This window comes from Nicotiana tomentosiformis, chromosome 11 (genome assembly GCF_000390325.3).
Source record: "Nicotiana tomentosiformis chromosome 11, ASM39032v3, whole genome shotgun sequence".
Lineage (NCBI taxonomy): Eukaryota > Viridiplantae > Streptophyta > Magnoliopsida > Solanales > Solanaceae > Nicotiana > Nicotiana tomentosiformis.
Window position 1 is genome coordinate 90,671,994 of NC_090822.1, and position 13,831 is coordinate 90,685,824.

General features: G+C 36.5%; 1 protein-coding gene across 1 annotated transcript; it reads right to left on the bottom strand.

Annotated features, from left to right (window-relative positions):
- Positions 1-958: 958 nt before the first annotated feature.
- LOC104120404 (putative late blight resistance protein homolog R1A-3) lies at positions 959-7,339 on the bottom strand. Its single transcript, XM_009632157.4, has 3 exons — positions 6,816-7,339; positions 1,506-3,781; positions 959-1,289 (listed from the first exon to the last, which is right to left on the bottom strand). Exons 1-2 carry the CDS (start codon positions 7,257-7,259, stop codon positions 1,517-1,519), a joined length of 2,709 nt encoding a protein of 902 aa, XP_009630452.1. The 5' UTR covers positions 7,260-7,339; the 3' UTR covers positions 959-1,289; positions 1,506-1,516.
- Between the last annotated feature and the right edge of the window lie 6,492 nt (positions 7,340-13,831).

Consider the following 13,831-nt stretch of genomic DNA (forward strand, 5'->3'; position numbering starts at 1 on the left):
TTGATTGTTTTGCTTGGTGAATTACAAATGAATGACCCCCTTTATATACTAGTCTCCTAGGGGCTAGTATGTAAATATTAATTGCTACACAAGTCATTAATATTTACAAGATAAGGGCTTTCTCTAGAACTCTCTATAAACCTAGAAGATTCCAAGGACTTTTCTAGTAAATCCATAGGGATCTAGGGTCTTCCTAAGGAAATGTCCATACTTCTCTAGAATCTTCTCATAAATGATAGCATTCCTCCTATGTAAGCTTCCACATGGTATTAATATATGTCAAATAACACCTACGTGGCATGATGATGCGGCGGGTCATGACATAATGATAAATATTTTAAAAGTCTCCCCACTCCCCCGAACTCCCCCTCCCCAAAAGAGGTTATGCCCAAATGTTCTCTAGCTAGTTTGTTATTTTTGAAATCTTCAAAATTCAAGATGCAAAGGAGGGGTCCTCATTTCTTTTGCGTAGATTAGTAATCACTAACTTGATAGTTAGCATCTTTTTGAACAAGGATGAACTCTTTCATTTAATTCAACAAGTGGACAAAAATCCACCTCTATGCAGAGGCAAATTCAAGATTTAAACTTTATGAGTTTAATCTTTAAGGTTCTTAATGTTGAACCTATTAAAATTTTAAAATTACAGGTTTATATCTTTTATTTGTTGTAATTTTAGTGAATTTTTATACACAAATTTATGCTATATGTCGAAAGTACTAGATTCGGATGAATCCGTAACCGTACTCTACGTCCGCCACCTCCATGTAGTCACATCTGCTATGATATATACAGGTTTGTAGAAAGAAAATATATATATATATATATAATCACGGATAATGTATGGACAAGATTTTAGCCGTGCAAAAAAAAAAAGAAAAACTTAGCGAAGACAGACACCCAACACTTTATTTGGATGCAATAAGTAATAACATGTCTTTCGACAAAACAAAAATACTTGAAACAAAGTAAATACAACCATATATAACAGAATAGGAAACATGCAAACAGTTTTACAACTGAGGAAGAAAACACCCCTACATGATCGGATTACTGGAAATGCTACAGAACCCAATTAGAAGGGTACTGTTCCAAGCCGATAGTGGAACACATTTATTTAACATCTCCAAAACCACACACAGACTAATTTTAAAGTTCAGAATGCTTGAATAAATAAAAGACAAACTTGTTTTCTTAATTTATTGAACAATCTCATCAGATGACTGGACTGCAGAAAAACATGAAGTGCACACCATATCAAATACTCCATTACCCCAAGCTTTAGACTCCTGCAGAGAAGAGGAAAATTAGTGGACTAGGTGATCATACAGATACATTCTACCAAATGAAACACACATATCATATAGATGCAGATACTATCTTTTTCTAATCTCCAAGGATAACGGTTACCCTACATGATAAACATGAATGTATAGACACACTTGGTGAAAAACATAATGAAGATTTAAAATCATATCAAAATAAAATGAATTTGACTGACCGACCTTTTTCAACTTCACTCTGTGGCAATGCAATCAGCTGTTTCAGGGGGGAATATAGTGAGCTTGAATTTGAAACTCTCTGGAGCTTGACTATCTGTTCCAGATTTTCTTTCTGCAACTTTTCGCATCAGTTCTTGCATCTGTGTCTTCCTGTCTTCTATAGCTTTTGCAGATTTATTGGCCTTCTTTGTGTTCTCCAGCGTCATCTCATGAAGGCTACTCACACCGGCAAACTCAAATGGCACAGCCTCAAGCTTATCACAAGATATAAGAACAAGGTACTTAAGTCTTTGGAATGAACTGTTTGAAGCTTTCCAAGTTTCGAAATCTACTCTTTCAATCCACAATACCTTGAGTTGACTAAAACCATCTGAATCCCAGGCCGTCCCACTAAATGCATTTTCTTTCAGCTTTAGGACCTGAAGGCATTCCAACCGCCCTAGTGTATTCGCATCACTCCAAACAAACTTTGTATTTGACAAAGTTAACTTCTTCAGTTTGCATAGAAACTCGACAAATGCTGGAGGAAGTTGAAGAATTTTGCTCATGGAGCTGCCAACATCATTCAACAGCTTCAATTGTTCCAGGCACTTTAGTTTTCGAAAGTTGTTGAACCCACCCTTGTTAATTTCAAGAAAATCAGCCATTTCCCCTTGAATACTCACTTTTCTGAGATTACAAGCCCTTGCAAGCACATCTTCTCTGCAGCTTCCTGGTGCAACTTTAGACAGAGTTTGTAGGCATGAAGATTCATCTGTTGTTTGGGTAGCAGGGGGCAATTTCGCAGGGACATTGGTGTGCAGATGCCTCAACCGTAGCATGTTCCATATGTCTGCTTTTATTTCAATGGTGGACGCTTTTGTATTAAGAATAAGAGTTTGTAAATTCCAAAACTTACCAAAGAACGCCGGAAGAGCGTTGTAGTCACCTGAGATAGCTATGTACCTCAAATGAAATCGCTCTTGAAAATCCTTTGAGAAAGTAAATTTGAGGGATTCAACATCCAAGACCCTAACTAGTGGAAATGCTTTGTGGAGGAGTCGGATATTGCCCAGTTGCTCACTTTCTTTTTGTTTTGTGGAAAAACATAAGAAAGACCTAACATGTTCAGCAGATGGTCCTTTGGATATAAAAGCTCTCAAAAGAGAGAGTTGAATACACAAACGACGAGAAGTATCTAGATCTGGTATAATAAGAGTACCAGGCTGATCAGTCTTTTCACATACTTCTTTGAAAAGACCTCCATTTTCCATCTTGCAGAACTGGTGCAACATGTCATGAAGACGACATGTTTTTACTTGACCATCTACCTTTTTCTGCATGACAATCACTAAATTCCTGTTGACAAGTTCGTTCAAGTAAATCTCTGCTATATCCTCGGGTCTGCCATCTAAGTTGGAGTTTATAAGTCCCTCGGAAATCCACAAGCGTATCAACTTCCAAGCAGGAATTTCAAAGCCTTGTGGAAAGGCGCCACAATACAGGAAGCACGCCTTCATATCTTCGGGCAGATGACCATAACTCATTTCCACATATTTCAAGCAGCTTTGTGGGTCATCCTTATTTATAAGGTGCTTTCCAACATTGCCCTTAACCATTTGCCACACTCTTTCGCTTGTATGTCCTTTTAGAGCTCCTGCAATTACCACTACAGCAAGTGGCAATCCACTACATTGGTTAGCAATACTTTCTCCATGTGCTATTAAATCTTCAGGGCACTTTCTAATATTACTGCCAAAAACTCTTTTTTCCAACAGTTGAAAACTTTCCTTGTCCGTCAAAAATTTCAATGAGTGAGGATCAGGATTGGCATATCTACCAATACGCAAGTCACGAGTGGTGAACATGATTCGATGGCCTTTGCTGATTTCCGGGAAAACTTTCATCACAGAATCCACAACGTCTGTCGCCCACACATCGTCCAACACAATGAGACATTTACCTCCTTTTAAAATGAATTCACGTATTATGTTTGTCAAGTCACTGACAGCCATATTTTGATATTCTGTCGTGCGTTTCGTGAACTCTTCAAGTATACTAAGAAAGACCTCCTTTGGTTTGTATTGTTGTGGTCCTACGTAAACCCAAATGGTCTTGAAAAATTCATAGGAAATCTTAGGATCATTATAGATTTTTATTGCCAGTGTGGTTTTGCCAAGTCCAGCCAAACCCACCACAGGGATAACATCTAAATCATCGGTTCCTTTAGCAAGTCGTTCGATCACTATTTTCGCTTCCTCGTCAAAGCCCACAACTTCATTTTCTTCTAACAAAGTATCCTGTTAAAGATGATCGAAATGGTTTGGATTTTAAAAAATAAAACAGATACTATTAGAATTTTCTTCTTAAATTTCTTTTTAAAGAATAAAAAGACCTCTTAATTTCGTGTAATACTTACCATGAGATGTCTCTATATAAAAATGTCGCGGGTAATAACAAATAGAGCAATTAAATTTTTTTTTTTCTTTGTAAAATTTACAAACTAAATACTATATAACAAACAGTGAGCAAATATACTCACGGTTTCTTTAGATCAATAGGTTGAGCTTTGTAGTGAATTCTGTTGGATGGGACTTCTCTGTAATAACTTGGAGGGACTCATTCTAAATGCTGTTATTTTGATTTTAAAATAATTCATTTAGTTTGCAGTTGATTTCTGTGGCAAATTGTTTCGTTAAGAACAATCCTTTAATTGCAAAAATGAAAGGGTGAAAATATCATTTTCCGCCTTCAACTTTCCTTTAATAATCAAATTCTCCCTCTTTTGAACAATAAACATTTCCCCCCTCATGTCCTACATAATATCCATTTCGCCCTTGCAATTAATAGTGCCCCTCTTTATGTAGTAATATTTTAATATTATATATTATATATTCTGGATCACTGGCTAAGGCCCCTACATGATCGCTCAGTGATAAAGGAGGTAGGGGTGCAGAGACAGCCAAGAAATTTGTTTATCTAGAAGCAGCCACCCTTAAACGAGTGCGTAATAGCTCACCGATCTAGCAGTCTTACGCCCAAGATAAACGGGGCTACGCGATCTGCCGAAGCTGTGGGATGTAAAAAATACATTGGTAGGGGAGCATTCTGCCTTAGAAAAAAGCCTCCGCGCGAGCGGTGGTGGACGAAGCAGAAGCGAGAATATCTGCTTGAGTAACACAAACATTGGTGAGTATTGATAGTAGGCTATATTTATGCAATTTAGACACTATTTATACTCTAATTTAGCTGCACTTTATTGATATTTGAATGCTAAAAGATAACAAAATGCTCTAATTAAAAATTGTCATCACCAGTGGAAGTTGAACCCGGCAATCTCTTCTTCCTGAAGTATGGAAAAAGGAATTTTATGCTTTGCAGAAGCCATTCCGAGCTAGGAGTAAGCGAAAGAGTGTTTTGGAGTCAATATGGAGTGTGGAAGGCCAATTGAAGGTTAGCCCGGTCGAAAAGGAGCGAGAAAAGCAAGCAGGGAGGTCCCCTCCAGGTGCGCGGCTGCGGAGTTAACCGCGAATTGGACCGCGCACTGGAGGCAGAACACTGGCTAAAATTCGCGGCCGGATCCGCGGTTGAATCCGCGGCCGCGGACGGGCGAACAGAGGCCAACAACTCAGGGGCAATTATGTAATTTCTAAGGCGACTAACCTAAATCTATATGAAGCCTAATTCGCCTAGAAGAGAGGGAGAGCTGTTTTTAGGAGATTTTGGAGGCAAGAACAAGAGAGAGAAGACGAAGAATTTCCTAAGAGTTTTCATCTTCTTCTTCTTACTTCCATTGTTGATTATGAATTGTTATAGTGAATTTTTATCCATTAGTATGAGTAACTAAACCCATCATCTAGGGTTGATGGAACCAATTGTTGGATGAAGTTTTGACTATGTTTAGATATAATTGAGTCGTTCTTATTCTATGATTGTTCAACTATGTGTTGTGTTATGATTAATTGAAAGGGCCCTTGATTAATCGTGTCTAGTATCTTGTGTTGCTTGAGAAAGAACACTTGGTTAGATTGTTGTTGAACAATACCACTTTCGGGTAAGTTAAGAGATTAATTACTTAAATTTAAAAGCAGGGTTAGAGATAACGAAACTTTGGTGGGATAATTCTGAGTTGCATAAATTGTTTACTAGAGTAGTTCAAGAGAATGCTTCTAGTAAATTATCGTAATTGATTGAGAGATAAGTACGGTAGTCCGGAACTCATAATCCTCATAGAATATTACGGCGAGATTATAGCTAACGTATCAGGAATTAGTCCGGCAATTGGGGAAATCAATAGCCCTAGATCCTTTTACCTTTGAATTCAACTTTATTCTTGATTATTGCTAATTTTGTTGTCATTTTTCATTAGATAAATAAATTTCACTTATGCTCTATTAAAAATCTTGCATTTGAAAATTGTCTGAGTTTATCATTAGCATTGTTAAAAATTGTAGTAAATAGGTTAGTTTACTGTGGGATTCGACTCCGGACTTGAACCGGATTATATTTGCAGCGACCGCTTAGTCCTTTTTACAATGTATAGTTGGGCGTGATCAAGTATATATATGTATACACACTCACCCATATGTGCTTTACCTATGATTCAATTTATGTTATATCTTATTCTAAATTGTAACTAAGTTTATTTAAAGTATAAAGTAATCCCTTTTTGAATTTGTTATAAAATCAATTATCCTTCTGGTTCAATTTATGTGACATAGTTTGACTCGACATGGAGTTTTAAGAAAAAAAAAATAAAAACTTTTCAAATTTGTTGTTAAAAGTATGCTATAACTTTTGTGTGTCTATAAAAGTTTCTCACTAACAGTAAGTTGAGAAGTTTAAAGTTAATTATTTCTAACTATAGAAATGTGTCATTTTATATGAAATAAACTAGTAAGAAAATTGCATCGCATAAACTGAAATGGCAAAAAGTATTATTTTTTATGATTGTAATTCTAATAGTACGTGCACTAAATATATACTTCATCCGTTTCAATTTATGTGAACATATTTGACTGGACACGGAGTTTAAGAAAAAATGAAGACTTTTAGAATTTGTGGTCCTAAATAATTCAAAAATGGGGCCACAGTATTTGTGTGGTTATAAAAGTTTCTCATTAAGGGTAAAATTATAAGTTTAAGCAAAATTATTTCCAAATTCGAAAATGATCATATTTTTTTGAACGGACAAAAAAAAAATAGATTCACATAAACTAGTATTTAAAGTAGTTAGAAAGAAAATGTAAAATATGCTAACAATCATACATAACTACCATTGAGGGTAGAGACACAACCATTGAGATCAAAAGTTGGAAAAAATTTCATACATACTTGTGGCCCCGGGGCAACGATTTCCGGCTGATCATCAAGCATTGGCTTAGCCTGAAAAGCCTCTGGATTTTCTTCGCGAATCTTCTTCACCTGTTCAAGGGCATCTCTAATCTCTTTTGCAAGATCCCAAACGGTTTTGGCATATTTAGCATCCAAGTTTTGCATAAGTATATTTTTATCTTGGTGTAGCTTCCCCTTAACCAGGAGCTTATCAATAAGACCCTCAGCTTTATATACCATAACCTGGACTTCCTTGATAAAGTATTTCCACTGTTCGCTGTTGCTTTGACGATATTTTGCAGCATCTTGTAAGAAGGCCTTTAAGCGATTAAGTTCTCCTAGTAGATGTGCAGAATCTTCTTTTGCACCACCAATTAGCTTCCAATTTTCAATTATAATAGGCATCAGGGTCTCCACTACAAATTGCAGTGCTACATCTGCCATTTTCTTAATTAAGCAAGAATGTAAATGGAGAGAATATATAGGTGCAATGAGTTCTTAACTTTACTAAAGCTGTATGTATATATAGAATGGAAGACTATAAGCGTGGTCATCCAATATAATTTCTTAACTTGACTTCGTGTCCAGAATTATTTAAATGGTCTTTTTGTATTCTAATGTACTTTTCACCGGCCAAGCCACCAGCAGTTTATTTTTTCTTACAAAACATGTAGCACATAAAAATATTAGCAACTAGTGGATGTCATTATCAGTGGTTTCCAATGTCAATATATAATGCTCGACCAATGTGAGAGATTCTTGAAAGGGTGAAAACAAATACTTGTGCTAGGCAATCCATTAATTATTTTGCTAGCTTCAATAAGTTTGGATTTCAATTTATGCGATGATACATGTTACAAAAATTAGGTACCATGGGCTTATCATACTCCCTCAGACGCATTTTAATTGTCGTTTTAGAAAATCAAGATATAGTTATTATTTTTTTCAGTTTTACCCTCGCTTGCTATTAATAAAGAGGTCAAAAGTGATTAATAATACTCACTTCTAATTTAATAGGGATGCATAAAGTGAGAGGAAATAAGTAATAAATAAGGGTAATTTAGTAAACTATACGTTGTACTTAGTATTTTCGTAATGGAAACCTTAGAACCTTAAACGACTCAGTATTATTAGTACAGAGAGAAAGCTAATTGGCATGTGAGCATCCATTCTCATTGGCCTTCCGGTTGCGTTATGTCATCAATAACAAGGCCTTCAAAGTCAATGGATGCACTATTTAACGTACTGGTGTTATCGTTACAGCTCATGAGTTGTGCTTTGCAATGATTGGTTAATGGATAACGTTTTGTCTATTAATGTTAATTTGTTAAAATATTTAGTTTCGCATGTTTAACCTCTCTGGTTCCAATTCCTATGGAGGTAGTAAAAGAACTTAGATCAATGATCTAATCTGGTTTACCTTCCAAATATGCTGACTTCCATTTGCTTAAATTTAAAATTTATTGGTTGATGATTGTAGGTGTGATGAATTCATCATTGACATGCAGCTAGGGAGAAGAAATCAGTGTCGAAGAGAGAAGAGAGAAGAGAAGAAGCAGTCGAGAGAAAATTTTCAATTCTGTTATGTTATATACAATACAAATGGAAGGCTACTGTGTACATTTATACAACTTACTCTAACCGACTAATTATGACAGTTGTACTAACTCTACTAATAACTATCATTCTAACTATGGTTAAGTTAGCTAACTACATGAGCTAATACATCCTTGACACCCCCCCTCAAGCTAGGACTGGGAAAGATGTTGAGAAGTCCTAGCTTGGACATCAAATATTCATGTTGAGGTCGACCCAGTCCCTTAGTAAGGAGGTCAGCTTCTTGCTTTGTTGTAGCACAGTAGAGAGTGGAAATGAGGCCCTGTTGAACCTTCTCACGGATGAAATGGCAAACAATATCAATATGTTTCGTGCGTTCATGAAAAACAGGATTGGCAGCAATGGCAAGAGCTGACTTGCTATCAGAGTAGATAGGCACATGAGACTGATGCTCGAGCCCCAGCTCCTTGAGTAAACCAAGAATCCACACAACCTCAGCAACAATTGAAGCCAGACTTCGATATTTTGCTTCAGATGAGCTTCTAGAAATTGTAGATTGCTTCTTAAACTTCCAAGAGATCAAAGAGGTACCAAGCTTGACAAAATACCCTGTAACTAACTTTCGTTTATTAGGACATGCAGCCCAATCTGCATTGCAAAATACCGAAAGTGACTCAGAACAATGGGCAGTCAAGAAGACCCCTAATCCTGGACTGGTTTTGATATACCTGACCACTTTGAGTGCAGCTTCCATATGAGAAACTTTAGGACTGTGCATAAACTAACTAAGACCCTGAACAACAAAAGAAATGTCTGGCCTTGTGATGGTAAGATAAAGTAGCTTCCCTAAGAGCCTTTGATATGTGCCAGGATTAGTCAGCAAAACATCAGCAGAGGATCCTGTATAAGTATCAAATTCAAAAGTGCTCAACTTGAGATTGGGTTATATAGGGCAGGCCACAGGTTTGGAACCTGAGAGTCCCAACTCAACAATAAGCTCCAGAGCATATTTGCGTTGATGCATCAATATACCATCTTTATTTTTGGCAAATTCTATGCCTAAGAAGTACTTAAGCTCTCCTAGATCCTTGATCTTGAATGAGGCTTGCAAATCATCCTTAGTCCGTTGAATCAATGCAAGACTATCACGAGTGATAAGAAGATCATCAACATAGACTAAGACTACCACCATGTGATATGTTGTCCTTTTGATGAACAAGGAATAATCCAAATGACTATGCTGAAAACCAATATCCACTAATATTGAAGTTAACTTGAGATTACATTGTCTAGATGTCTGCTTAAGTCCATAGAGGGACTTAAGCAGTTTACAAACTGTAGATTTATCATTGGATCCATTGAAACCTTGAGGAATTGTCATGTACACCTCCTTAATGAGATCACATTGCAAGAAAGCATTATAGACATCCATTTGATCGATGGACCAATGTCTTGAGGCTGCAAAAGACAACACACTCCTAACATTAACCATTTTCACCACTGGAGAAAAGGTTTCTTGATAGTCTAGTCATTCCCTTTGGTTATACCATTTATCTACTAATCGAGCCTTGAACCTTTCTACCTCTCCTGATGCCTTGTATTTGATTTTATAGAATCACTTGCAGCCTATGACCTTCTGTCCTTGTGGCAAAGAAACCAATGCCTTGTATCCATCTCTTGTCTTTGATAGCCTCTGAATATGTTGTAGGTTCCACCTCAACAGAGAAGCTAGCAAGGTAGCTTTGATACTTTGGAGAGATTGCTTCATATCCAATAATTTCTGAAATGGGATATTTATATCAGTTTACAAACTTCAACTTGTCATGTCTAACATAGTGTTTAAGCCATATATGAGGCTTAGATACTCTAGTTGACTTCCTTGTTTCCTTAACAGGAGGAATAACAGGAGAAATAGTTAGAACGTCAACATTATCATTCTCAGCAGAAGAAGGAATGTCCTGCTCAAATAAGGGAGCAAGAGTTGTAATAGGAGAACATGGGACACTAGGTGTATTATGATGACTACATGAGTTTGTGGTAGGAACAAGACTATCCACTGCAACTGGTTTCATAGCAAAATCCTGTATTGGCATTGGGGATATATCTAGAAAAAGTGATTCTGATGTACTTTCAACTATATGAAAGGGAAACATTTCTTCATAGAAGACTACATCTCGACTGATAAATAACACTTTTTTCTTCAAGTCCAACAATCTGTAACCTTTCTGATGTGCAGCATATTCGAGCAAAATTGACCTCACAGCTCGAGGTGAAAATTTATCATGGCTTGTCAAATTAGTAGCAAAGCATAGACAACCAATGACCTTCAAGTGTGTCAATGAAAGTGGCTTACCAAGAAGCAATCATAGGGTGATTTGTGTGCTAAAACAGAAGAAGAAATCTTGTTAATGATGTAGACTGCAGTGTCAATACAATGCCCCCAATATATGATAGGTAAATTACTTTGAAATCTAATTGCCCGAGCAGTCTCAAGTATGTGTCTATGTCGTCTTTCCACAACTCCATTCTGTTGAAGAGTATAAGGACAAGAACTTTGGTGGACAATTCCATGTAGTTGAAATAAGTCTTTACAAGCACTATTAAAAAATTCACTACCGTTATATGATCTAAACACTTTAATTTGTTGGCCAAACGGTGTCTTAACTATAGCAATGAAGTTCTTAAGTAGGAAAACAACATCAGACTTAAGTCTCATGAGAAACACCCAAGTCCACCTAGTGAAATCATCAATTAATGTAAGGAAGTATCTCATTCCATTATGAGTAGCAACCTTATAAGGTCCCCATACATCCATACGAATCAAATCAAATCTATGTAAACTTCTACTAGTGCTAGTTGGAAATGGCACTCTAGTTTGTCGAGCTAAAGGACAGATTTCGCATTTAGACAATTGACTATTAGGTAAACTATCACTACAATCTTGTAGATTAGGAATCCTCCTGAGAGCTTGAATGGGAACATGCCTAGTTCTTCTATGCCATATATCCATACTTGCTTTACTAGTTACTGTAAAAGCTTTATTTATTTCTTTCCTAATGCTGTTGACATAATATATAAACCTTCCTCCTCTTTACCAATCTCCTTCACCATCCCAGACAAGAGGTCCTGAAACACAAAACATTGAGGAAAGAAGGTAACACTACATTTGAGATCCTTTATCACTTTTGAAACTAACATGAGATAGAATTTAAAAGGTGGTACACAAAGCACATCTTTCAGTGCATCACCTCTTGTAAGCTGACATTCACCCATATGAGAAATTATTGCTGAATCTCCTGTACATAGTTGAACTTACCCTGTATTTCCTACTGATGATTCATTTTTCAGTAAAATTTTGTCACCAGTCATATAGTTAGTAGCACCAGTATCAACTATCCACTTACAAAGTTCTGTGTTTTCACACAATGCTACATTACCACAGAAATATTTACCTGCCATGTTAGCACTTGCTTCTTCAATGGAGTTTTTATTCAACAATTGTAGTACTGCTACTTAGTGAAGAAATGAGCAGGTTCAGCATTGTTTCTTGGTTGATGTGTAGCTGGTGAAGTTCTCAACCCTTGTTGTCCAGTTGTACAACTATGACTGCATTCACTTTCCTCTTCTGCTTGAAATCATATGGATATCCAATAATTTTGTAACAATTCTCCTTTAGATGCACCCGTCTTATTGCAAAATTAACACTTCGTTAGTTTGTAATATTCATTTCTAGTATGACATTTCACATGGAAAAAATCACATTCTAAGTTATAATTTCTCCTTGGTCTGGTTGTTGAATGAGCACTGAACAAGGCAGTAGGATCAATATGCCCAGTTTGCCCATAGGTACCACCAACAATCATCTCCCTACTTTCATCCTGAACTACTATAGAATAAGCTTTATTAATATATGGTAAAGTCGACATCAAGAGGATTTGGCTCCTTGCTTGCTCAAAATTTTCATTCAATCCCATCAAAAACTATAGCAGCCGCTGATATTCCAATTGATCGACATACTCTGTGGCTGAGGGAGGAGGTGGCATTATTGAGTCATACTCTACCTAAAGATCTTTGAGCTTGGTGAAATAAGTTGACACTGACGAAATCCTCTGTGTTAGGGTGAATATTTCCTTGTGCAAGTAATACAATCTTGATCCATTCACTTTGTCAAATCTCTCCTTGAAGGCAACCCAAACGTTTTGTGCATTAGAAGAAAATAGTACTCATGTTACCAATTCTCTGCTCACATTGCTCATGAGCCATAAAGTCATAATAGCATTACATCGATCCCATTGACTCGCCAACTCAAAATCGAAATCTTCCTTTGATGTCGATTCATCAACTAAACACAATTTATTCTTACCTAATAGCGCTACCTTCATCGCACGACTCCAAAGAGAGTAATTCTCCATTCTTGTCAGAATGAGTCCCACCGACATCGATACAGGATCGTCAAAGGTGTGTAGGTAAAGAGGATGGTTATGATCGAGAACGATGGAGCTAGTGACTACTCCAGTGCTCACTTCAGCTCCATTATTCCCAGTACTCGCTGAATTTTCAGGAATCGCCATGGAAATGTGCAGAATTAGGGCTCAAAATTTCTAGATTTGAGTAGATTCTCTTGAAATTTTCTTCAATTGCATGAAAACTCCCCTAGAATCACTCAATTAACTACTCTGGTACCATGATGAATTCATAATTAACATGCATCTAGAGAAAAGAAATTAGTGTCGAAGAGAGAAGAGAAGAAGCAGTTGAGAGAAAATTTTCAATTTTGTTATGTTCTGTACAGTACAAATGGAAGGCTACTGTGTATATTTATACAAGTACTCTAACCGACTAACTATGACAGCTGTACTAACTCTACTAATAACTATCATTCTAACTATGGTTAAGTTAGCTAACTAAAGGAGTTGATACATCCTTGACTACTTAGTTTCAACTAGAAAGATACTTTGGTACATCAATTATTAAAATTTTCAAGTTGTTTTGTCTTAAACACACCTGTAAACACATTCATTTTTTCTCAAGCTATTCAACCTTGGTGCAGACTACAACTTATTATGTGCTTATTCCAATATATATGTGTATTAAGGATCAAATCGTCCGAAAGGGTCAGTCCATATTTGAAGAAAGTAGCAGAATATGTATCCAAGATAAGGTTTCTCTGGTTTTGTTTGACAACACTCACACTGTTGTCCATACATTGTTGACGAGCGAAAAGAGCTTTAGATTGTTTTCTTTCTACTACCAACATATATAATTTGCAAATCATGCTAGTTATGTTATCTTCACTCCTAGCTAGTCAAAATGTGATGGAGCGAAAAGAGTGGTGGATGGTGGCATAAGATTCTTCATTAGCTCCGTGTAGTAGAGTACAAAAGCTTTCATTTAAATATGCTCAACATCTGCTTTTCCTAATGTTTTAGATTTACATTTGCTTCTCCTCTTAAACCCCT